Source organism: Macaca mulatta, chromosome 8, assembly GCF_049350105.2.
Source record: "Macaca mulatta isolate MMU2019108-1 chromosome 8, T2T-MMU8v2.0, whole genome shotgun sequence".
Taxonomy (NCBI): domain Eukaryota; kingdom Metazoa; phylum Chordata; class Mammalia; order Primates; family Cercopithecidae; genus Macaca; species Macaca mulatta.
Window position 1 is genome coordinate 153950760 of NC_133413.1, and position 24857 is coordinate 153975616.

At 60.7% G+C, this 24857-nt stretch overlaps 2 protein-coding genes and 1 long non-coding RNA gene across 42 annotated transcripts; 2 read left to right on the forward strand and 1 right to left on the reverse strand.

Annotated features, from left to right (window-relative positions):
- Positions 1-567: 567 nt before the first annotated feature.
- On the reverse strand, positions 568-19043 carry EEF1D (eukaryotic translation elongation factor 1 delta). Of its 40 annotated transcripts, none has more exons than XM_077944411.1 (10): positions 18976-19043; positions 14136-14368; positions 10034-11190; positions 7758-7878; positions 7243-7314; positions 2059-2158; positions 1884-1984; positions 1321-1542; positions 830-1024; positions 568-666 (listed from the first exon to the last, which is right to left on the reverse strand). In XM_077944411.1, exons 2-10 carry the CDS (start codon positions 14217-14219, stop codon positions 628-630), a joined length of 2091 nt encoding a protein of 696 aa, XP_077800537.1. In that variant the 5' UTR covers positions 14220-14368; positions 18976-19043; the 3' UTR covers positions 568-627. The 40 variants fall into 40 exon arrangements, with proteins under 40 accessions (XP_077800537.1, XP_077800535.1, XP_077800548.1 ...); XM_077944409.1 differs by having other exon boundaries at positions 7758-7881; XM_077944422.1 differs by having other exon boundaries at positions 14068-14368.
- On the forward strand, positions 8538-19043 carry LOC144330911 (uncharacterized). Its single transcript, XR_013397551.1, has 2 exons — positions 8538-11557; positions 17147-19043. It is a non-coding gene; the product is annotated as an uncharacterized LOC144330911 (long non-coding RNA).
- Positions 19044-19408: 365 nt separating this feature from the next.
- Positions 19409-24857, forward strand: TIGD5 (tigger transposable element derived 5). Its single transcript, XM_015146143.3, has one exon. It carries the CDS (start codon positions 19526-19528, stop codon positions 21455-21457), a length of 1932 nt encoding a protein of 643 aa, XP_015001629.2. The 5' UTR covers positions 19409-19525; the 3' UTR covers positions 21458-24857.

Genomic DNA, 24857 nt, shown 5'->3' on the forward strand with positions numbered 1-24857 from the left:
CATGGGGCTGCCAGGATGTTGAGGCACAGCTCCACAGAGCCCAGGCAGCCATCCTGATGTTCTGGCCACCCCAGAACATCAGGGGAGGGGCACAGTCCCTGGAGCAAGGGGGCAGGGCTTCCAGGAATGAATGAAGTGAGGGGAGGGCTGTGACAGCACATGACAAAGGGCATGGCAGCAGGGCCGGGAGCCATTGGGACCTCTTTCCTGGACAGTTCCAGGCTTGCACGCTTGCTCCCATGGGGACAGTGCCAACAGGAGGCAGAGTAGTAGGGTGGTGGGCTCTCCAGATAGTGAGCTAACAGTTTCTGTTTCTGGCTTTTTAAACCGCTATGAATTCGACTTGCTTTTGCAATGGAAAGGAGAAGACGGAGGGCCAGAGCTTTGGGAGGGAGTGGCCAGGAGATGGAGGGACAGGCAGAGGTCTGCTGGGAGCAAGGTCACATGGCCACAGAAGGTGCAGCAGCTGAGATGACTGTGTGGGAGCAGCAGGGCGGAGACGGGGCTGAGACAGGGAGGGAGACAGGCCAGGTACGAGCAGGAAATGACCAGGACAGGAGCCAGAGGGCCGGTCTCAGTCTTTAATCGTGGCAGGGCCTCAGGCACGCGCGCGCACACACTCAGGCTTCAGATCTTGTTGAAAGCTGCGATATCGACACTCTGCACCTGAGGAGAAGTGGAGGGTGATGGTCAGGGCTGTTCCCCTAGAGCCCACTCGGAGCCAGGAGCCTCCTCTGAGGGGGGTTCACTCTGGGACTCGCTCCCCACTGCCCCAGTACAGGGCATGGGCCAGGGCCCCCAGTCTCCTCTCCCCGGCCAGCCCACTCACGTGCTCCTCAAACTTGGTGATCTCCTCCTCCAGCAAGTCTGTCCCCACCTTGTCGTCCTCCACCACACACTGAATCTGTAGCTTCCGGATACCGTAGCCCACGGGCACCAGCTTGGAGGCCCCCCAGACCAGCCCGTCCAGCTGGATAGATCGCACACAGGCCTCCAGCTGGGCCATGTCCGTCTCATCGTCCCACTGTGGGGAAAGGGGAGGAAAAGCTGGGGTCAGGCACCCTCAGAACACCCAGGAAGTACCTGCGTGCCCCCTACCCCCTACCCACTGTGTGCACAATTGTTTCCTTAAAGGGCCCTCAGAAAATCCAAATTCACACCTTCCTGTCTCCAAGTTTGTGTTTATCCCAAGACTTCTCAACTTGGCGTTAAAGTCTCCCCAGAACCGAGAGAGCAGGGGAGGGAGGGTCACAGGCTGAGCCAGCTGGGCAGGCACCAGGGCAATGCCCGGCTCCCAGAAGCTCCACCCTGCCCACTCACAGGCTTGACATCCAGCAGGATGGAGGACTTGGCCACCAGTGCAGGCTTCTTGGCCTTCTTCTCCGCGTACTGCCGCAGCCGCTCCTCCCGCAGCTGTGCCGCCTCCTTGTCCTCCTCCTCATTGTCGCTGCCAAACAGGTCAATGTCATCATCCTCGTCATCCTCTGCTGGTGTGGCTGGCTTCTTGGCCGGGGGCTCCACTTGGCGCATGGGAGACACGTGCTGCCACAGGGGAGGGGATAGAAGGCATGGCTGAGACGCCCCAACCAGGGCCCAGAGCTGCCTGGCCACCTCCTAGGCCCTCCTCCCTCCCTCGACCGGAGCAAGGGCAGCCCCTGTGCACCCCTGCTGTGGTTCCCCACATGCAGGCCCCAGGAAAGACAAGAACTGCCTCTACCTGCCCAGGGGATTAGTGCAGGCCTAACTGTAAACCTTCCTGGGGACCTGAGGACTCCAGTATTCTGGCTGCCAGCTCATCACTGCTGGAGCCAGTGTACATGGAGACATGGAAGCCAGCAGGGCCACGTGGTCCCTGCAGTGTCAGGCGTGGGGAGAGCACTCACCTGGGTCTGTGGGGCCGTGGCCCGGTGGCCAGGCGAGCTCTTCTCCAGCACGTTCAGCCGGGCCTCCAGCTTGGAGATGGCCTGCTGCAGCTCCTGTACCACTGTGGGGGCAAGGGGAGCACGGTTAGATGGCAGGGGCCAGGGACAGCCCCTACCCACTGGCCCGGGGCCTCACCGCCACGCAGGCTCTGGTTCTCCACTTCCAGACTGGCGATCCGGACGACAAGCTCGCTGTGGTCTCCGCTGGGGCCGCTGGAGGCCCCGGGGCCTGAGGTCTGCAAGGCAGGAGGAGGGGAGGGCTCAGTGCCCAGCCTGCTCCTGGGGTCCCCTCAGAGGCTCCAGTCAGCTCCACCAGGTCCCCCTGCCATGCTCAGGACTGCAGGAACTCAGAGGAGGAAAACTCTGGCTCGGGAGAGCAGGAGGTACCCCCTGCTGATGCCCAGCTCAAACATATGACCTCGGAGATGGTGGCCGCCACAGACCACAGTGAAATTCTCAGCCAGGCAAAGTCCAGGACAGGAAGCTCTTGGTGCCCCAAACACTGAAGGTGTGGGGAGCTGGGCCATGGCTGCTGCTGCCCGTCAGGATTCTGCTAAGCAGTCAGGCTCAGAGGCTGGGTGGGAGATGGTGAAGGACTCACAGTCCTAGGGACAACCTGTGGCAGGCCTCAGGGGACCAGGCAGCACTGGAAATGGGAGGTGCCTGCCCATCTCACTCAGCAAGCCAGTCTCTAGGTGACCCAGGGCCCCAAGCCCACCTCATACTCCGCCATAGCTCAGACTGATGCCCTGGGGCCCAGACAGGCTCCTAGCCTCCTGGCCCTTAACAGTAGCCAGTCCTTATGCATCTACCTGCAGGCATGGGCCATTTAGCCTGCCCACCCACCAACACGATGGCTCTAAGGACAGCGTGTACCTGGCTGCATGGCGCTCTCAGCCAACCCCATCTTGGCAGCTCCCCGGGGCTCCCTCTCTGTGAGGAGGGGCCTGCAGCAGCTGGGCAGACAAGCCTGCTCCTTGCAGCAGGTGCAGACACACTCAGGCCTTTGCCCAACGTGCAGCACCAGCCCTGGGGCCCTCCTGCCACAGTCCTTGGGACCATGCTGTGGGGAATGCTTGTTTATGTATCTGGGGAGTATGGGAGCTAAGCCCCACAGATCATGGACAATGCCAAGACTGTGGCCCAGGAGGCCCACCTGGCACAGGAGGAAATGGGCAGGGAAAGGCCAGGCTGGCAGGGGCGCGTGAATGGTGGTGGGGGTGCGGAAGGCACCGGCAGAAACTGACAAGCTCTGGGGCAGAAGCTGGAGCATGGGAGGGCCAGGCTGTGGGGCGTCAGGGGGCATGGAGAATCACAGCAGACCTCCTGAGGGGGTGGGGCTGGGTCCCGAGGAGGCCAGAATCCGTGAGTGGCAGGGCCAGGGCACCTGAGGCCTCATGCACCCCACATAGCAGGCCCAAGGACAAGCAAAAGGTCCCCTTTGGAAGAGGCACTAAGTCAGCACTGGCCCCGAGCTGCATGATGAGCAGTGGGGACTGTTTCACCACTGCCCTCCCTAGGCCACTAGGCCACAGCCCACAGCACTCAGGCCAGAGGGGCAGCCCCCTCCCTTGATGCTGACTCGGGGGGACTAGGGACGCTAGGCATCAGAGTCCCTGAGCACAGCTTCAATGGGGCAGGTTCAGGTCACCCAGTGCAATCAGAGCGGGCCTCAGAGAGCCCCTCAGGGACTTAGGGGATGCCAAAGGCAAATACTTCAGAGCCAGACCCATGCCAGTAAACCCTGTGCCAGCACCACATTCCCAGAAACCCTGCAGTTCTGAAACCCCAGTGTCTGCTGAGCGCTCCCACCCCAAATCCAAGATGAGACTGGGCCCCTGCCATGGGCTGAATAATGTCCTTCCAAATCCACATGCTGGAGTCTTATCCCCCAGTATCTTAGAATGTGACCTTATTTGGAGACAAGGCTTTTACAGAGATAATTGTCACTGAGGGGTGGGGGGTAATCCAATCCGACTGGTGTCTAATAAGAAGACATCATGACACACAAACACTCAGAGGGATGACTGTGTGAGGACGTGGAGAAGACTGTCTACATGCTGAGAGGCCTCAGGAGAAACCAGCCCTGCTGCCACCTCAATCATGGACTTCCAGCCTCTAGAGCTGTGAGAAAACACATGTGGTTTAAGTCACCTAGTCTATGCAACTTTGTTATAGCAGCAAACCAGTCCCTAAGCTCTAATAGTGTGAATACCTGCCTGTCCCAGAGACCATGACTTCGGGGTTGACCCTACACAGCCAGGGCTGAAGAGTTCCTGCAGCCCCAGGGCCAAGCCCCCGACCACTGCCTTCTGGGCACTGGAGGGCAGTATGCCTGACTTGAGTGCAAAAATCTGTGGTACCTTTATCTCGTGTCTGCCTAGCCTGGACCTGGTCAGGTGCCTGGGCAAGCTAGGGGTGCTGGGTTGGGATCTGGACAGAACGCAAGGCACGAAGAAGCACCCACCTGGTAGACAGGAGTGGCAGCCCTTCCTGGGCCCACCCACCCAGGGATGCCCAGCTTATGGCTCGGGAGCCAGCACACCCCTAGCTGGCTGTGACTGTGGCGGACAGAATCATGGCCCCCACAAAGATGTCCACATACAAGTCCCCAGAGCCTGTAAATATAGTCTCCCATGGCAAAAGCGATTCTGCAGATGTGATATGATTAAGAGGATCTCAAGATGGAGAGAAGATGCTGGATCACCCAGGCGGGGACACTGTCATCACAAGGGCCCACACGAGGCAGCAGGAGCGAGGAAAGGGAGAGGCAGGCTGAGTGATGAGACAGCTGTTTAGGAGCCTCGGGCCAAGGACTGTGAGCAGCTTCCAGCAGCCAGAAGAGACAAGGAAGCGGATTCTCCCCATAGAGACACCAGAAGGACCACAGCCTCGATTTTGCCCCATAAGACGATCTCAGACTTCTGGCCTCTGGAACTGTAAGGTGAGGAACTTGTGCTGTTTTAAGCCACTGAAGTGTGACAGTGTTACAGCAACATCAAGTGGAAACCAACACAGACCTTGGCCCAGGAAGTGGGGTGCTGCTGGAATGCCTAACAATATGGAGGTGGCTTTGGAGTTGGGCAGTGGTGAGGCGGGAAGAACTCCGAGGAACATGACACAAAAACCCTAGACTGGGCCGGGCGCGGCGGCTCACGCCTGTAATCCCAGCACTCTGGAAGGCCGAGGCAGGCGGATCATAAGGTCAGGAATTCAAGACCAGCCTGGTCAACCTGGCGAAACCCCGTCTCTACTAAAAAAAAAAAAAGAAAAAAGAAAAAAAAAAAATCAGCTGGGCTTGGTGACAGGCACCTGTAATCTCAGCTACTTGGAAGGCTGACGCAGGAGAATTGCTTGAACCCCAGAGGCGGAGACTGCAGTGAGCCAGGATCATGCCACTGCACTCCAAGCCTGGGCGACAGAGCAAGATTCTGTCCACAACCCACCCACCCCTGCCAAAAGAAAAACCCTAGCCTATCTTGAGCACACTGTTGACAGGATTCAGATGCTAAGCCCCTCAGTGAAAACTCAGAGAAGGTGAGGAACAGGGCACATCATCTTCTAGAACAACCTAAACCTAAACCGCCACGAACATGCTGTTGGTAGGAATAGGGATTTTTTTTTTTTTTTTTGAGACAGTCTTGCTCTGTCGCCCAGGCTGGAGCGCAGTGGCTGGATCTCGGCTCACTGCAAGCTCCGCCTCCCGGGTTTACGCCATTCTCCTGCCTCAGCCTCCCGAGTAGCTGGGACTACAGGCGCCCGCCACCTCGCCCGGCTAGTTTTTGTTTTTTGTATTTTTTAGTAGAGACGGGGTTTCACTGTGTTAGCCAGGATGGTCTCGATCTCCTGACCTCGTGATCCGCCCGTCTCGGCCTCCCAAAGTGCTAGGATTACAGGCTTGAGCCACCGCGCCCGGCCGGAATAGGGATGTTAACAAATGACAGTGGGGGGGACCATGGGCCACACAGGAGTGCGCCCTTCAAACCTCATGCGACCCACGGGTTGGACTGTGACTGCCGGGGACTAGTGACACCCTGTTGTTTCCTTCTTCTTTTTCCCATTTTTAAAGGGAATGCCTGTCCCACAATTGTATTTTGGGAACAGATAATTTGTTTTCCAGTTTCACTGGTCCACAGATGGAGAGGAATTTTGCTTCAGGATGGACCACGCAATCCCCCATGCCTGACTGGATGGGATTCTGGACTTTGGAGGGACACTGTGGGGGACCCAGGCTTCTGCAGATGTTGGTGGGGAGCAATACACCTTACGAATGAGGCAATGAGAATCTCCGACGCCCACGTCCCAACCCCCAGAGCCTGCAAATCCACTACCTGACGTGGCAAAAAGAAGAATCAGCAAATATGATTAAACTCAGGATTTTGAGGTGGGGAACATCCTGGACCTGGGATCCTGGCGGGCCCAAAGCAAACACAATAACCATGTAAGTGACAGAGGGAGGAAGGAGGCTCGGAGAGAGGCGTGAGATGCAAGTGGAGGCGGGGGTGACGAGGTTGCCTGCTGGCCACCTCGAAACAAGCAATGTGGGCATCCACTGGAATCTGGGAGAGGCAAAGGAACAGATTCCTCCTGAGCCTTGGGAAGGATGGCAACCTTGCTGACACTGGGGTCAGCCTCGTGAGACACATTTCAGACTTCTGGCCTGGAAACCCGGCATGATGGACAGTATCCCATCCCAGGGAGAACGCAGCCCCAACTCCTTGGGAATACCAGGGCTGCCACCTCCCAGAGGACAACCCTTCCCCAACCAGCCTGGCAGGCTGCAGCCACTGCCTCCAACTCCTGATCTCAGCCCGGGGCCTGGAGGCCAAGCAGGGCTACAGGGCTCCTCTCTGGGTCTCCAACTCAAGATGGTGCCAACTCTAGGCTCGGAATGCCTCGCACCTTGCAGAACCACTACTTCTCTCCCCAGTGAGGCAAGATCTAAGAGGGAACGCAGGAAGCCCCGGCAGACACACAGTCCTGCCACGGGGAGCAAGCAGGGAAGCACAGGCCCTCACAGCAGGCGCCCACAGTACACCCTGCGAATGGCACCACTCAGCTCCCAGCCGGCCCCGCAGGAACGGCCAGTGTGACCGCCAGCAGGCAGACAAGAGGTAAGCACAGAAGGGATGCGAGAGTAAGAACACTGTCCATGGCAGTCCGGGCCTGGAGGCCACAGAGCCACACGCCCCAGGAGCACAGCGCTGTGCACTCCGCCCTGACTCTGCTGTGAAGCCAAACCACCAGCAGCATCAGGAAAAATGAGACATGCTACTTGGCCGAGCAGGAGCCCGCGGGTCCGTGGGCCGCGGGTACTCACTCCGGCCAGGGATTTCTGGATGTTCTCTCTGGCTCTCGCAATGTCACGAAGGATCACGCTGGCGCCATTCTCCTGCAGACAGTGCAGAAAGAACCAGTCTTTTTTTTTTTTTTTAATTAAAAATGAATTTAATTAAAAAACAAACCAAAAAATCCCATGAACCCTCACATAGAGACAGCAAGAAAGTATTGCACAGAACGAGAGCTCAGCGGGCCAGAAAAGTGGGAGGTGCCTGAGGCTGTGATGACAGGCACAGGCGCCCATGTCTGCGGGGAACGAGTGCCAGGCCTGGCCCCATGCCACCTGCACAGGCACCAGCAGGAGGGCCCTGAGCAGACCCAGCCCCGGGGGCCTGGCCAAGGCCACCTGCCCCAAGACCCCACACCCAGCACCCACAGCAGAGCCACTGGGCCAGGGTGCCTCTGCCCTCCTAACCTGGCTGAACCCTCCTCGTGTGCCCCAGCCACTCCTGTCGGGCAGCAGAGCCACCCAGCCACCCCACATGCAGCCCTCACCTGGCGGGAGGCACCGGCCACAGGCCCGTTCATCTGCTCGTAGAATCTCCTTTCTGCATCGTCATATTTGAACTTGTCAAACCAGATCTTCTCATGTACTAGGAAGTTTGTAGCCATTTTTCTGCTGGGAGGGGAAAGAGGCAAAGTCAACATGGCTGGGAAGTGGGGTTGAGACAGCCCTGGCCTCACCCTTCCCCACAGAGACCCCCGTCAGAACAGCTCAGAAGCACCAGGGTGCGGCAGGGCTGACACCCACTTCAAACACCAGTGGTTCTCCACAAAGCGACACCAAGCCTGTAAGCCCTCACCCCACATGGCGTCCCCAGACCTGTCTTCCAGACGAGGGGTTCTCAAAGTGTGGTCCAAGAACCTCTGGGGGTCCCAAGGCCCTACCCTTTCACTCACATGAAGCTGGGTTTATGTCAAACAGCTGGAGTGCGGAGGCAGGTACAAGGGCCCAGCTGCCTCCCACTAAGCCAGACACCCAAGAGATTTGCAAAAATCTCAAGCAAGGCCATTCTGCTCACTGAATTTTTTGGTTATGGGAAAAGTATTTCTCATAAAAAAAAGTTAGTAATATGTAACGAGTTTCTTCTTCAACAAATAATTACACTTAGCATTTCTTTTTTTTTTTTGAGCGGGAGTCTCACTCTGTTGCCCAGGCTGGAATCAGTGGTGCGATAGCTCACCGCAACCTCCGCCTCCTGGGTTCAAGTGATTTTCCTGCCTCAGCCTCCCAAGTAACTGGGACTACAAGTGTGCACCACTGTGCTTGGCTAATTTTTTATATTTTTAGTAGAGAAGGGGTTTCACCATGTTGGCCAGGCTGGTCTTGAACTCCTGACATCAGGTGATCCACCCGCCTCAGCCTCCCAAAGTGCTGGGATTACAGGCGTGAGCCACCGCGCCCGGCCCATTTCTCGGTTTTAATTGCTAATGTGGTAAAAATCAATAGGTACAATGAAAGCTGTTTGGGGTCCTGAGAGCAAGAAGGTCGAGAATGGGTGCCCTAGACAGGGACTATGGCCCACAGGTAAATCCAGCCCGTGGTTTTACTGGCACACAGCCCCACCTCGTGCTCCTCCCATGGCCGGCAGCAGAGGAGCTGGGCAGATGACTCTGTGGCTGGGGCCCAGACCCTCTGGTTCTTTATGGAGTTTGCTGCCTCCCACCCTGGACTGGCCAAGACCCTCCTACTGTCCAACCAAGTACATCAGAACTGTCCCCATCCTGCTCTGCCGCCCGTCTGTGTGTGGACTCCGGACCATCGCTGGACCTCGTCAAGTGTCCTCTCGGTAACAAAGGGCTGGAGTCTGTGAGCCTCCTCCGCGTCCCTCACCCAGGACACTCTCCCGGCGAGGAGGGACCGGGCCACCGTGAATACCAGGGCAGGTGGAAGGGCAGGAGGTCAGCACTCCCCCATGGGGTCCCGCCTTCAGGCGATCTTGTCAACCAGCAAATCCAGACCCCTGGGGGTCCAAGGTTGGCACCACTTCCTTGGGGGCTTAGGCAGCAGCTTGGGACACTCGGCCGGGGCCTTCAGCCCGCCCCACCACCAGGGCGCCCTCGCCAGCAGGCCAGCCTCGCCACTTCCATGCCCTCCGTATTCCCTTCCACGTCCAATCGCCTACCCACCTGCCTGGCCCCAGAGACCGCTGCTGGGGTTGCACCTGCACCCTGGAGCAAGCCCCCAGCACCCAGAGGGAGGTCACACAGACCGGGCACCCTGGGATGGGGGCCACCTGACCAGCCACATGCCCATGCATCTGAGATGCCACCACCTTCCCTCAGAGTTAGTTTCAGGTGACAAGGAAAGCTGGGGGTGCCCAGGACGGGCAGGCAGGGACACACTGGCTCCCACGTCTCATCACAGGGGAGCGCTAGGGCCAGAAACCAGCTTCAATGCTTCCTGCTCCTATGGGTAGCCTTGTCTTCTCAGCCCTGGCATGTGACAGCCACAGGGGACTCGGGGAGCTTCCCAGCCCAAGAGGGACCCTGGGCGAGGCAGAGATTCTGCCTTGTGTTGACCCCTTCCCTGCCCCCATCCAGACAGCCCAGAACTTTGTAACCCCAAGCAGTGTCCCTGGAACCCACACTGCCCAAGCACAGCACCACCTTTACTCAGCCTGCTGCTGCATTCAACTCAGCTGGGCCCAAGGTCTCGGGGAGCCCCCACCCCAGGTGGGCAGGGAGGAAGCTGGAGGAGCCCCAGCCTGGGACGGCTGTCCCTGTGCCCACAGCCCAGGCTGGGTGCCCACCCAGCACGTTTCTCCTACTTGGGTCTCAGGCTGGACACGGACAGGCCAGACCGAGGACCGGGTCGGTGAGACAGGGAGGCAGCTTCGAGGCACCAGGCCATGCGCAGGGCCTCGGCAACATGGTGGCGGCACTCAGCGCTGTCGTAGGCAGGCTTGCTGAGCCAGGGGGCCTCTGCATCCTTCTGCAGGAAGTAACAGTAGGGCAAGGCAGAGGGGGCCTCCCCGTCGGCCCACCGCGGCCCAGCCCGCTTGTTCCCTAAGACGTGGCGGCCCCGCCGGTCTCTGCGGCCCCTCCGGGCACCCTCGGCCAGGCCAGCTCGCTCTTGCAGGCGCACCTTCCCCGGGGGATGGCCGTCAAACAGGGCCTCGTAGAAGCCCCTCTCGGCTGCATCATACCGGGGCTTCTCCAGCCACACCTCCCGGACCAGTGCCTGCAGGCTGCCCAGTGGGGGCTGGCCATTGACCGGTGGGCTGGGCTGGTGGGCCGGGTTGGGGACAGCCGCCTGCTGGCCCGTGTCAGGAGTCCCCTGCCTGTGGCCACCCTCGGGAGCCAGCAACAGGGACTGAGACCACTCCACAAAGGCCCGCTCAGCCTGGTCGAAGGAGGACTTGTTGACCCAGGTCCCCCAGGTCACGTGGTGGCAGGCCACCTGGCTTCCATGGGTGCAGGGACCCCAAGGGGCCAAGGCAGGAGGCTGGGCTGCCTGGGCAGCCACGTCTGCCAGCTTCTGGCGGTAGGAACTCTCTGCCTGGTCGAAAAGTGACTTGTCCAGCCACACGCGTTCGGCCGAGAGCCCCAGGAGGGCCGGGGCCGCCGGGCCGAGACCACTCTTGTCCAGCCACACGGGTTCAGCCGAGAGCCCCAGGAGGGCCGGGGCCGCCGGGCCGAGCCCACTCTTGGGGGAGCGCTTTCTCTTTTTCTGCAGGGGCTTCCTGCCGTCCTGGCTCTTCCTGGGATCACTCCTGCTGCTGCCGTCAGGGGCCTCTGCCTCATCAGTGTCCTCAGGGTCGTCCTGGCCGGGCCCATTCATAGCTGGCCCCTCGGCTGGCAGCTGCTGGGCGGAGGCGGCCGCCTGCATGGCCTCGTGCTCGTAGAAGCGCCGCTCGGCCTCCTCATACTTGTGCTTGTCTTCCCACACGGTCTCCAGGGTGCAGGAGGCCTTCCCGCTCCTCATCTTCCGGACACAGCGATAAAAAGCAAGCAGAGGGCAGAGTTGCAATACTGCGGGTGGCCGTGGCCCCGTGCCCACCCTCCCCGTGGCTGCCCTCCCAGGGCAGGGGCTGAGGATGCTCCCCAGTGGGGCTTTCATGAGATGACATTCAAGGACTTGAAAGTCAAGCCCATGTGGGGGATGCTGTGTTGTAAAGAGAAAACAGGCCGGGTGCAGTGGCTCATGCCTGTAATCGCAGCACTTTGGGAGGCCAAGTGCCTCCCAATACATGAACAATACATACCTTTTTAAAGTGAACGTATGGCCCATGAAATATCTGAGACATACTCATACTATAAAATTTTTCGGCTGGGCGCGGTGGCTCAAGCCTGTAATCCCAGCACTTTGGGAGGCCGAGACGGGTGGATCACGAGGTCAGGAGATCGAGACCATCCTGGATAACACGGTGAAACCCCGTCTCTACTAAGAAATACAAAAAACTAGCCGGGCGAGGTGGCGGGCGCCTGTAGTCCCAGCTACTCGGGAGGCTGAGGCCGGAGAATGGCGTGAACCCGGGAGGCGGAGCTTGCAGTGAGCTGAGATCTGGCCACTGCACTCCAGCCTGGGCTACAGAGCGAGACTCCGTCTCAAAAAAAAAAAATAAAAAAATAAAAAAAAATTTTTTCATCATTTATCTGAAGTAGGCTTTAACTGGCTAACTGGCTTTCTCTGCATTTTTGCATAGGACAGGCTTGGCCACCCCACTGTGGCTGGTGTTCCCATCCTACAGAATGGCCTCTGTGGCTGTCCTGGCCACACCAGTACCACACCCAGAGCACACTCAAAGGTCTTAGAAAAGAGGGAGCCTCAGCCGGGTGCGGTGGCTCACCCCTGTAATCCCAACACTTTGGGAAGCCTAGGCGGATGGATCACAAGGTCTGGAGATTGAGACCATCCTGGCTAACACGTTGAAACCCTGTCTCTACTAAACACACACACACACACAAAACAAACTAGCCGGGCGTGGTGGCGGGCGCCTGTAGTCCCAGCTACTCGGAGGCTGAGGCAGGAGAATGGCATGAAGCCGGGAGGCGGAGCTTGCAGTGAGCAGAGTTCACCACTGCACTCCAGAAAACTCGTCTCCAAAAAAAAAAAGAGGGAGCCTCTCTGTGGGCCTGACTGTCCCCCCCGGGAGGGGGCCAGGTGACTGGGCAGAGGGTGGAGTGCCCACTCGTGAAGGGTCACATCAACGGGACTCGCCAGGGAGGATGCTGGTGACCAGTGTGTAGAAAGGGGCCAAGCGCCTGGAGCACTGAGACGGCTCTGGGCTCTCTATCAGCCGCCGTGGCTTCCCAACTGGAGTCCATATCTTTGGGTCCATCCAAGCTAAAGGGGCATCATGGGGATCTCACAGTCCCAGGACATCAGGGTCCCCTCTCAGGTTGGGTTCTGTGTGATGTAAGAGGGACCATCTTGGTGGGAGGCAGGTTGTGAGGCTCCACCCCCACTTGCTACCCCCAATGAGGCCTGGGAGCCTCAGCCTCCTCCCTGGATGAGGTGCTCCCTCAAGCTCTGGGCAACCTCAGTCGTCTGCTGCCCCAGTGCTCCAGCAGCCATGTGGGATCCTGCTGGGGGCATGCTCTGCTCCCAGGTGTCCAGTGTGGTGTTACAGAAAGGACAGACCCAGAAGGCCAGGGGCAAATCTGCTCTTGGGATACAGGTCAGCGCCCCAGCCCGCGCTCGGCCTGCGGTATCTTCCTCCCCAGCCATGCCCGACTCCAGGCTCTGCTCCCCAAAAGCAGAAACGCCTGGGTCTAACCAACACCTAGGAGCACCCTCAAGAGGGGGCGTGCAGCCGCCCCTCACGGACACTGCTGCTAGTCAGCTGCCTCCGCAGATGTGTCTAGTGGAGCCTGAAGGCAGACCCAGTGGCCTCAGGGCACGTGGCTGTGACTGGGACCACCTGCCTGGTCTTCACCCAGAGGGAGGCAGCCTTCAGTCAAGAACAGACCCTTCACACCAGTGGCTACGGGTCTACGCCCCTCTCCTAACATCCTTACTCAACAAAACCAAGGCAGGTTCCAATGCCTCCAGTGGGGTGCTGAGCTGTCTACACTCCACCCAGGCGGGGAGGACCTTTGGGAAGCCCCCTGCACTGCATTCTGAAGCCTCTTAAGTGGAACATGGAGTTTTTTCTGGGCATGTAGCCAGAATCCCTCAGTCCCAGCCATGAGTTCTAACGGCACCAACAAGGAATCAGGGCCAGGAGGCCACAGGGCCCATGAAGAAGCCCCTCGGCTCCCCTGCTCACTCCTCCCCCAGGCTGGGGCAGCACTTACCAAGACCAGGCTGATGGGCAGAGGCAGGGGTTGGGGGTTGGGGGTTGGAGGTGGGAGCAAGAGCCCAGGAGACAGGGCATTGTGACATCGTGCGGTAGACCCCTGCCAGTCTCTCTGATCCCACGGAGCAGTGCAGGTCCCATCAGCAGTGCCACTGAGCTGGCCCCCAGTGCCAATGCCCTACCAGACTTTACTGGCCAAGGTGGCCTCAGACTATGTTCTTGGGGGCTCCGGGCAGAAGCTGCCACTCAGCGAGGCGAAGCCACTTCTCAGGCTCCTACCGAGACCTGGCACTGCCACCACTTCCCCACAGGGAGCAGCGTGTCGGGTGCTGACCTGCCAGCCCAGGCCAGGACCCTGCTTAGGGCCACACAGGGTGCCCACCTGCTGCTGCCCCATCCAGAAAACCCAATTCCTCCACTTTACAGATGGGAAACCGCAGCCCCTCTGGGCAGGCTGGGTCATGCACAGGTGGTGTTGGGGTTCCCTTGGGTACAGTGATGGCTGGGGGTTCCCTGGTCAAATGAAGGGGAATGGGGCATGAGGACAGGTGGGTACTTACTTTGCTTTGGCCTCCTAGGACAGCATGAAGGAAAAGCAGCAAGGTTAGAGGCAGACAGAAAGACTAACCGGGTCAGACACAGCAGCAGGGCAGCCCGAGCCGGCAGAAGGCCTTTCCAGAAGCTGCTTGGCGAGGTGGCGTGGAGGTGACATTGATGGAGACGGAAGCTGAGCGCCAGACAGACCCGCCACCACCACAATCCCAGGTGGCAGCTGAGTCCACACGCTCGAGGCGGCATCACTCCGTCATCCCCTGAAAGGGGAGCTCTTGGGATTACTGTTAGCTGGAGCCCAGGCAGGCCCTGGGGGACAAGCAGGGACCACTATCTGAGCCAACCTTTCCCAAATCCACCCACCCTGTCGTCACCTGAGCAAGGCAGCCTGAGACAAGGTAAGCCAACACCCACAAGCATCCCCTGGAGCTGCCAAGGAGCTCCCCAAACCCCTCCCCTGCACTGCCCCTGTGTCTGGTCGGCTGAAGGAGCCCAGAAGATGACAAGGACCCTTAAGGGGGAGGCAGCCCAGGGCCCGCATTGGTGCAGGGCCTCTCTCAGCAGGAGCCACCATCAAGACAGGGCTGGCACCCAAGGGCCCCAGCACAAGCCGCAAAGGCCTCCCAGACTCACTCTCCCACAGTGTGCACACAAGGACAGGACCTTTACCCCGTTTACTCCTCAGCGGGAGACACTAGGTGTCCAGCTCCTCATCTCACAAGAGCCAGCTCATAAACTCTGCAAGCTCTGGGAAGGGTAGCTGGGCACAGCTGAAAGCCCAGCCACCAGCCTGTGTCCTGGGTGGGACTGGGCAGGAGGGGCCACCTCCTACTGCTGAGCAATCCAAGGAGCCCTGGCTGGGATCTGTCTTCCCTCACCAACCGGAGCTCTGGCCCCAGGGCCCTGCTCACCTCTGTGCACCCCACACTGCAGCAGGGAGCACCCTGCTGGGAGGAACCGGGCACCCTGCAGGAGTCAGGTGTAGATGAGGATGCTACGGAGGCAGCTGCCCCATAGGACCAGTAAGAGGGGTCTTCCCTGCAGAGAGGAAGCCCTCAGGAGACACCACAGTGAGCCATGCTGGAGACCTGGAGGCCAGGCCCATCACCTGGGGAGCTGGCCACTGACAGCGGGCAGACAGCCTCCCAGGACAGCCAGCACAGCTCCCCACACCTCCAAGCCCACCTCCTCATTTCCCTGCTTCCTGTGTTCCCAAGCACGAGAGGACCTGCCGGACGGAACGCACCATCTCTCCTAAGAGATCAAGTCTGAGCTTCAACGCTTGCGCCGACAGGCACATGCAAGCCTGTCTCCTCCAGCAGGAGAGCCCGGAGTAGACGCAACGACTTTTTCAACTGCATCCCTACAAACAGTCAGCCCCTTCGCTCCTGCAGTTTATCTAAGCTCGGGAGGAGCTTGCTAAAGAGAACACAGGGAGACAGCCAGCTGTCAGAGAAGCAGTCTTGGAAACGCCAGAGTCAGGCCCCAGAGGGAAATGGCCCAAGTATCCCTACTCTGCTCCTGGAAGCAGGCCAGGCTCACCACCAAGGCTCTTCCCTGAGGAGCAGACAGTGTCTGCCCCCGAACACCCGAGCCTCTGGCAGCTGCCCAGAGTTTGAGGGTACCGTGGGGTCCTGGCTCTGGAAGGCTCCACCCAGCTAACAGGGCCTGTGACACAGGTGGCACCCAGCAAGACCCAGTGCAGTGCCATGGCTCTCACAGCCTCCCCGTCCCTGTCCTGGGAGCAGCCCCGGTAAGGACGCTCCTACCCAGAAGACTCCAGGTCAGGAGGGCAGGGCCCTGAGGAAGGTGAGGACGTCCTGGAGAGCTGTGGCCATCAAGGTGCTTTGCAGCCTGGAGGTCTCCACACACCTGGGCAAACGGAAGCTTTCTGGGAGGAGCTGGCTCCCAGGCCCTGCCCTCCAAGCCACCCCATCACAGTGGCACACACAGACAGGTTCCCAGATTGTCCAGCCTCCACCGGGAGAAGTCAGGGAGGTGGACAGGGGATGCGCTCCCAGATTGTCCAGCCTCCACCGGGAGAAGTCAGGGAGGGGGCAGGGGATGGGGTCAGCCACCGGCTCGGCCTGTGCATGCCCACCCCTCCCAGCAGCACCTCTCTCTGGCCCACCTGGCTGGCCGGAGTCTGTGGACTGGCACTGCCTGATACAACTTTCAGTATTTTCAGTGCCCAAAGGGTGCAACGACTAGCCCTTAAAATGAGGCTAGAGCCCCTGAGGAAGTGGGTCTTTAGGCAGAGCCACTGCACAGCAGGGCAGCGCACAGGACAGATCAATGTCTTCCTGCGTGGAGGCCTTTGGTCTTTCTTTTTTTGAGATTGAGTCTCGCTCTGTCACCAGGCTGGAGTGCAGTGGCGCGATCTTGGCTCACTGCAACCTCCAACTCCCCAGTTCAAGTGATTCTCCTGCCTTAGCATCCCAAGTAGCTGGGACTACAGGCACGTGCAACCATGGCCAGCTAATTTTTTTTCATATTTTTAGTAGAGACAGAGATTTACCATGTTTGCCAGGCTGGTCTCGAACTCCTGACGTCAGGTGATCTGCCCACCTTGGCCTCCCAAAGTGCTGGGAATACAGGCATGAGCCACACGGCTGGCCTAATTTTTGTGATTTTAGTAGAGATGGGGTTTTACCATGCTGACCAGGATGGTCTCGATCTTCTGACCTCGTGATCTGCCCGCCTTGGCCTCCCAAAGTGCTGGGATCACAGGCATGAGCTACCGCGCCCAGCCGCCTTTGGTCTTTTCTTTTTTTTTTTTTTTTTTTTTTTGAGACGGAGTCTCACTCTGTCACCCAGGCTGGAGTGCAGTGGCCGGATCTCAGCTCACTGCAAGCTCCGCCTCCCGGGTTCACGCCATTCTCCGGCCTCAGCCTCCCGAGTAGCTGGGACTACAGGCGCCCGCCACCTCGCCCGGCTAGTTTTTTTTGTATTTCTTAATAGAGACGGGGTTTCACCGTGTTAGCCAGGATGGTCTCGATCTCCTGACCTCGTGATCCGCCCGTCTCGGCCTCCCAAAGTGCTGGGATTACAGGCTTGAGCCACCGTGCCCGGCCTGGTCTTTTCAAGAGGTAAGGAAAAAAAAAACCTCCACAGCTCCACATTTCCACTCAGCCACTTTCCTGTCTGACCCCTGGATATTCCAGCCCTACTGGGAAACACCAGCCTGCCCTGCATACCTCAGAGCGCTCACTGTAGCTACCTAAGCCACCCTGCCCCAGGCCAAACCCCACCCCAACCATGTCTGTTCTGAAATGCCACTGCAGGTCAGCTCCACGTCCAGCCCTGCTTGCGGGACTCTGGCCGACCCTGCCTGCCCAGTGCAGCCCCCGTGCCTCCTGGGTGGCTCCAGCACTGCACAGGCTTTCTGGAACCCCTGACAATACAAGACCCACGCCACACCTCACACGGCACCCTTGGCTGCCAGCAAGGCGGGAGAGCTGGAGCCCTGTGACAGGCTCCTACACCAGCACTTAGCATAACACACTGCCACCAGCTTCCAACACGCTGCTGTCACAACACTGGCACGGGATGATGACACACAAATGCTCAATGCCACATTTCCTGTCCTCAGCCCCCAGAAGGCTGATGCCAGTGCACGGCACAGCCCCGATACTCTTTGTCCATCATCAAGCATGTGTGCCCACCTGTGCTAAACCCTGCAGCAGGTTCACCCAGCAACCCAGGAGCAAAGCCCAGAGGGCCTAGTCCTCCAGAGAGGGCGGGAGGCAGCAGGGGCTCTGCTGGCTGGGCGCGCACTCTGCCAGCACTGACCACGTGTGAACCCTGCAGCAGCCCAGGGGAGATGCTGCTGTCTCACAGGATTGGCACTGCGCCCAGAAAGCCTCTACAGGGGCAGGTCTAGGAGCCTGGCTAGGCCGGAGGCATTTGGTGAGAAGGCGAAGGTGAGCGTCCACTTCCTCAGAGGACACTTGGGGGCTCCTTCCACACCTTCCGAGTACATCCCCCACCCCCAGAACACGGCTGGGCACACACAGGGGCTCCGGAAGTAACCAATTGCCTGCGAGCCAGCTGCTTAAGGCTCATGGGGTCCAGATGACAGGACGGTCGGAGCTGTAGAAGGAGGCTGCTCAGGTGAGATGGCCTGGCCTGCCTCCCTGGGAGGTGAGCCACAGGCAGTGTCAACTTAAGAAGCACCCCGCCCTGTCAGGCAAGGACGACCCCAGGTTTAGCTACACAGTTCTTTTGCTGCCAGGCAGTCCTTCATTCTGGAAACCAATCCTGATGTCTCATCAGGTCCCCAACTCACTCCGCCCCCTTTGCCTTCTTCCACTTAAAGCCTCTGAAAGTACTACTACTTAGCAACACCATCCCCGCCCCCTTCAGAGGCTGCCCGACCACCCTATCTCCAAATCAAGAGACGTAAATTTTGACTCAGTCACAATTCAGGCTTATTCATTTCTGTGTTCACTAGCGTCTAAGTTCCAAGAGTGTTGCGTCCGTGCTTATCCCCTCAGTGCTCAGCTGATGCGTGCAGTAACTGGTGCTTAATAAACACGTGGTGGATGGTCTGCAGGCCAGAGAACAGCTGGGGCAGATGTTTGGTCTCCCACGGAGACGGCAGCAAACACAGGCCTTAGGCCCCAGCAGCCTGGCCGAGGGGCTTCCCACGACCGGGATGCGCCGTGAGCCAGTGCTCCCGGAACCCCCGGCCCGCGGACGCCCTCCAGGCCGGCCACGTGGCCTCGGTCGCCCCGCCCCTCTGCGCTCGCCCCAAAAGCCGTACTTGGCCCACGTCCCCTAAGCCGGCGCTGGCGCACTTGCGCCTCAGTCCCTAACGGCGCGAGCTTCTGGTGCAGCCCGGGCCGCCCGCCCTCCCGGCCTCTCGGGCGTCTCTGACGCGCCCGACTCCTTCCGGCAGGGGCAGCGGTACTCACACGCCAGCCAAGGACGCGGCGACCAGGGAGGAGGAATCGGCGGACACGGGATGCCTGAGGAAAGGGAGGGCCGGCCAGGCCGCGCACGGGAAATGAAGCACTGGGCTCTACCAAGAGCCGCGGGCCGGGGGCCCAGGGGGGGACGCGGCCCCTGCACACGCTCCGCCTGGCCGCCGGGGCCCTAGACGCGCTGCGCCCCGACACTTCAAAGGCAGAATTCCGTTGGAGACGACTGCGGAGGCCGCTCTTCAGCGGAGGAGTCTGCACAAATGCCGGGAACGGGCGGCTGCGCGCGCGCCCCCCTGCGTCTCGAGGCCAGTGGTGTCGCCGGTGGGGCGGGGCCGAAGGCCGGCACGCGCCGAGTGGCGCACGAGGCGGCCAGCGCGCAGGCGCGGGGCGGGGCCGGGCCGGGCTGGGTCAGCGCGCGTGCGCCCGCCAAGCTGCGGGACAAAGGGGAGGGACCCGCGCCGCCCCGCCCCCGAGTGCCCCGCCCCGAGCGGCTGGGCGTGTGGCTCCCGCGACCCGCGGCGCCGGTCTCGCCGCCGCCGCCATGTACCCTGCGGGTCCCCCGGCCGGCCCGGTCCCGCACCGCGGCCGCCGTCCCCCGCCCGGGCCCTCTGCGCCCGCCCCGGCCCCCGTCCCCGCTGCACGGCCGCCGCCCCCCGCGCCGGGGCCGCGGCCCCGCGTGGCCGTGAAGATGGCCTTCCGCAAGGCCTACTCCATCAAGGACAAGCTGCAGGCCATCGAGCGCGTCAAGGGCGGCGAGCGGCAGGCCAGTGTGTGCCGCGACTTCGGCGTGCCGGGTGGGACGCTGCGCGGCTGGCTCAAGGACGAGCCCAAGCTGCGCTGGTTCCTGGAGCAGCTGGGCGGCGAGGTGGGCACTCAGCGCAAGAAGATGCGGCTGGCCAACGAGGAGGAGATCGACCGCGCCGTGTACGCCTGGTTCCTGGCACTGCGCCAGCACGGGGTGCCGCTGTCTGGGCCGCTCATCCAGGCGCAGGCCGAGGCCTTTGCGCGCCAGATCTACGGGCCCGAGTGCACCTTCAAGGCCAGCCACGGCTGGTTCTGGCGCTGGCAGAAGCGCCACGGCATCTCCAGCCAGCGCTTCTACGGCGAGGCCGGGCCCCTCGCCCCGGGCCCCGCGCCCGGCCCGCCAGTCAAGGAGGAGCCCACGCTGCCCTCCGGCGCCGGCCCCCTGCCCGACCGCGCCCCGGCCCCGCCGCCCCCCGCCGAGGGCGGCTACGGCGACGAGCAGATCTACAACGCCAACGTCACCGGCCTCTACTGGAAGCTGCTTCCGGAGCAGGCTGCGCCCCCGGGTGCAGGGGACCCTGGAGCAAGGGGCTGCGGCCGGCGATGGCGGGGCGACCGCGTAACGGTGCTGCTGGCCGCCAACCTGACCGGCAGCCACAAGCTGAAGCCGCTGGTCATCGGGCGGCTGCCGGACCCGCCCAGCCTGCGCCACCACAACCAGGACAAGTTCCCGGCCTCCTACCGCTACAGCCCCGACGCCTGGCTCAGCCGCCCGCTGCTGCGGGGCTGGTTCTTTGAGGAATTTGTCCCGGGCGTCAAACGCTACCTGCGCCGAAGCTGCCTGCAGCAGAAGGCCGTGCTGCTGGTGGCCCACCCGCCCTGCCCAAGCCCAGCTGCCAGTATGCCCGCCCTGGAGGACAGCGAGGATGCCCCCGTGCGGTGCAGGCCGGAGCCCCTCGGCCCTCCGGAGGAGCTGCAGACACCGGATGGCGCTGTGCGGGTGCTGTTCCTGTCCAAAGGCAGCAGCCGGGCACACATTCCCGCGCCGCTGGAGCAGGGCGTGGTGGCCGCCTTCAAGCAGCTGTACAAGCGCGAGCTGCTACGGTTGGCTGTGTCCTGCGCCAGCGGCTCCCCGCTGGACTTCATGCGCAGCTTCATGCTCAAGGACATGCTCTACCTGGCCGGCCTCTCCTGGGACCTGGTGCAGGCGGGCAGCATTGAGCGCTGCTGGCTGCTGGGCCTGAGGGCCGCCTTCGAGCCCCGGCCGGGCGAGGACAGTGCTGGGCAGCCGGCCCAGGCTGAGGAAGCTGCTGAGCACAGCAGGGTGCTCAGCGACCTCACTCACCTGGCGGCTCTGGCCTACAAGTGCCTGGCTCCTGAGGAGGTTGCAGAGTGGCTGCATCTGGACGATGATGGGGGTCCACCCGAGGGCTGCCGGGAGGAGGTGGGCCCAGCCCTGCCCCCTGCAGCCCCTCCGGCCCCAGCCAGCCTGCCTTCTGCCATTGGGGGAGGAGAGGAGGAGGAGGAGGCCACCGAGTACGGAGGGACCTCGGTGCCCACTGCTGGGGAGGCTGTGCGCGGGCTAGAGACAGCTCTGCGGTGGCTGGAGAGCCAGGACCCCAGAGAGGTGGGGCCACTGAGGCTGGTGCAGCTGCGCTCACTTATCAGCATGGCCCGGAGGCTGGGGGGCATCGGGCATACCCCAGCAGGCCCATATGACGGTGTGTGACCAGGCCAGCCCAGTGACCTTTCTCCTGCTGCACTTGGAGGGAGGGGACACACACAGTCTCCCATCTCCCCTCCCCCGGGGTGGCCCACCCCATGGGTACAGGGGGTTCCAGGAATCCAAGTCCAGCTTGGCTTGGAGGAGCTCTGTTGGTGAGAGGTTGCCCTGCCTCACTGGCACCCCAGTCTCCTGGGGGCCCAGCTGGAAGAGGCCCGGCCCATTCTCCTCTCAGGGCAGGCACGTATGCGGGGCATACAAGGCACAGCACCTGTCGGAACAGGTGACTGTGTTCCCGCTCTGGCCCCCGTGGGGCTGGGCCTCTGCCCCTGTACCAGTCGAATGCACTGGATGAGGGCCGACACTCCTGTCTGCTGTCGAGCCCTGGTGCTACGTGGCCCCAGAGCCACAGCGCAGTCATCTCAGTGGCAAAGCACACCACTTGGTTCTATTTTTTTTTAAACACATTAAATCTGTTTTTAAAGATACTCTTCAGAGGGGCCGTGAGAACGGGCCAGGTGGGCTGGTCTCGGGCCGCCCTGTGGTTGCTATGGAGGTCAGAGGCCCGAAGTACTGGAGCATCACTGTGGAGTGGGGAGGGATAGAGCCCCGTATTTGGGGTTTCCATAGGTTCCGGGTGCAACAGGGAGATGTGGAGTTCGGTTTCCTTGGATTTTTAGTTTTCCCTAAGAAAACTCCGGTCTGAACAGATCTCTTACTCCATGGATTTGGCAGCTGCCTGGATTTGCACCCTAGTGACTTGGCCAATGGCAGGAGAGTTTCCCCGGCTTCCTCATCAGCCACAGACCATTTTTTCCAGTCCCAGGGTCCGGAGCCACGTGACATACCTGGAAGCAGGCCCTGGCACTGACAGCCCCCAGGTCAATATGCAGTGCCACCCTCTGTGGGCTCTTCTCCCCACCCTCAGACTTTTCTGCCTCTCCCCAGACTGCCAAGGATGTGGCTGACAAGCTGCTCCTGGGAGGCCTAGTTTGAAAGGAGTAAAGGGTCCCAGGGCCTGTCCAACCTTGGTTCTGTTCTGCTCCAGCCAGGTCTAGACCTAGAGTCCTGGTTGGACTGGGGCCAGGGATGCCCATGCCTCCCCAGGTAGGGTGGGAAATGACTTTGCAGAGATGCTGCCTGAGCTGGTGTGAGAGGCAGGGAGCTGGCCTGCTTGCCTCCAGGTGTTGGCCCCTCATCCCCACCTGCCTCCAGTGTCCTAGCAGTGGGAACCTTGAAAACCCGGAGTTATGGAGTGCAGGGGTAGCCTGGAGGCTTGCACAGGGAAGGGAAGGGCTGTGCACCAGCTTGTCAGTGGGGCAGCTGCAGGGAATGTCCCCCAAAAGTGACTTCTATACAGGTCCAAGAACAAGCAGTTCCTTGGACCTGTCCCCAAGTCAAGGAATATATACATATATATGTATATATCTATATCTCAAAATCTGAGAGCTCAGCGAGGGTGTGGAAGTTTTGGGAAGAAGAAACAGACTCCCTGAGCGGAGCTCAGGGCAGCAGCTCCAGGCACGCCTGCCGAGCCCATCCGGCCACCCCCACCTACAGGAAGAGCCTCTGGCCTGAACTGCTGGGGATGGGCTGCAAAAAGCCTGAGACATTTGGGCCAGCACCTTCCAGGGGCTCAGGCACCCAAGGCGGGGACACCACCTCTGCTCTGCCAGGCCTGCCTCCAAGGCTCTGAGGAGGAGCTGACTTCACTGGTCGCAGTGCCAGCGAGGGCTGCACACCTGGGCCTTGTCTGCAGCCTGGGCAGCTCCTGGTGCTGCCCCTCAGCCCAGCTACTCATTGCCGCTGCCTCTTTGGCGAGGTTTCCATCTCCAACCTTTCTTCCCATCTCAGCCCTTTTGTTGGCCCGGGTCCCAGGACGCTGGCATCGGTGCTGGCAGGCCCGCTCCTCTCATCGGGGTGGCTCTGGCCTGTCCCCCAGTACCTGGACGGTCACTTTCTGTAAATAAGGCAGCACTAATTTTTGCTATAAGAAAAAAGAGGCCGGGCGCAGTGGCTCCCGCCTGTAATCCCAGCACTTTGGGAGGCTGAGGTGGGTAGATGCCCTGAGGTCGGGAGTTCAAGACTAGCCTGGCCAACGTGGTGAAACCCCCATCTCTGCTGAAAATACAAAAATTAGCTGGGCATGGTTGCAGGTGCCTGTAACCCCAGCTACTCGGGAGGCTGAGGCAGGAGAAATGCTTGAAGCCAGAAGGCAGAGGTTGCAGTGAGCCGAGATTACACCACTGCACTCCAGCCTGGGAGATAGCGAGATTCCGTCTCAAAAAAAAAAAAAAAAAAAAAAAGCAGGTGCAAGCTGGTGGGGACACCAGAAGCCTACCAAGAGTGGATCTGCCTGCTGGCATTTACTAGGCGGGGAACACCCCCTAAAGAGGGCTTAAAAAGCATCTCCCTAGCATGGGGTATGCTAGCACAGGGTGCTGTGTGGCAGAAGCTCAGCTGCTGGGCCCTGCTGCTGAGAAGGCTGCTCTGCCCACGCCTGGTCCCGTGGGCAGTGCCAGTCATGGATCCCTGCTATCCTGGGCTGGAACCTGGGGCCCTGTCTCAGCCCTACCTGCAGCTCACTAACCCTCTCGGTTCTGCTCATTGTCTGAAGTGATGGGAAGACCCCAGGGTTGGTGGCTGTAGTGGACCCCGGGGGCGGTGGAACCCTTTGGGAGGCCAAGTGTTCTTTCCCAAAGCTGCGCGGGTGCCGCTGCCTGCGGGGTCCTGGCTGTGGGCAGACGGCGGGCTGGGGTGAGGCTGCATCTACTTCCTGTAACAGCCATGGCTGCCTGCGGGGCCTGGCCTCTCACTGGCAGATTCTGCACATTCCCTGCAGGCACAGGGGTGGGCAGGGGTGCCTGTGGCCTCGGAGGTGCAGCCAGCTGTCCTCAGCTCTGATGGCCCACAAGAGCCCCCAGCTCCTGTTCACTGCTCTTCCAGTTAGTGATCCCTGTGTCAGTGTCATCGTCAGAGCTCCTGGGCTTGGCGGGGCTGGAGAAGGTGCTGAGGAGGGCAAGATGAGCGCAGGTTTTGTTGAAACCACCCGACCTGCATTTTCAGGGGGATGAGGCCACTGCCTTGGCCCAGGGACCTGCAGGCTTGGGGGACCCCCTGAATGTCCACTGAGCTGCAGATGAAACATCACAATGTGGTGGGAAAGAAAGGGGGAAACCCCCAGACTAGGGGGTGGTCCTGCAGGGATCCCAAACCCTTACCTACCTAGTTGAGATGCCCATGGGGAGCAACCCCAATGGCACATCAGAGTCCCTGGGCTTGCAGGGTCATGCTCTGTTGAGGGCCCTTCCTCTAATTGGCGAGCTTATTTACAGCTGAGCTTGCCTGGTCAGATGGGCCCAGTGGCTTTATCTAATAAAGGCCGGACATGTCCGCTTCATGAGGA

Coding starts and splice junctions, on each gene's coding strand:
- EEF1D (XM_077944419.1), bottom strand. CDS start 11,496: ATGGGCCATACGTTCACTTTAAAAAGGTATGTATTGTTCATGTATTGG. Junction 2,159..7,242: donor TCCAGAAATCCCTGGCCGGA/GTGAGTACCCGC, acceptor CCTGCCTTGCAG/ACCTCAGGCCCCGGGGCCTC. Junction 1,025..1,320: donor TCCTGCTGGATGTCAAGCCT/GTGAGTGGGCAG, acceptor CTTTCCCCACAG/TGGGACGATGAGACGGACAT.
- TIGD5 (XM_015146143.3), top strand. CDS start 19,526: ATGTACCCTGCGGGTCCCCCGGCCGGCCCGGTCCCGCACCGCGGCCGC.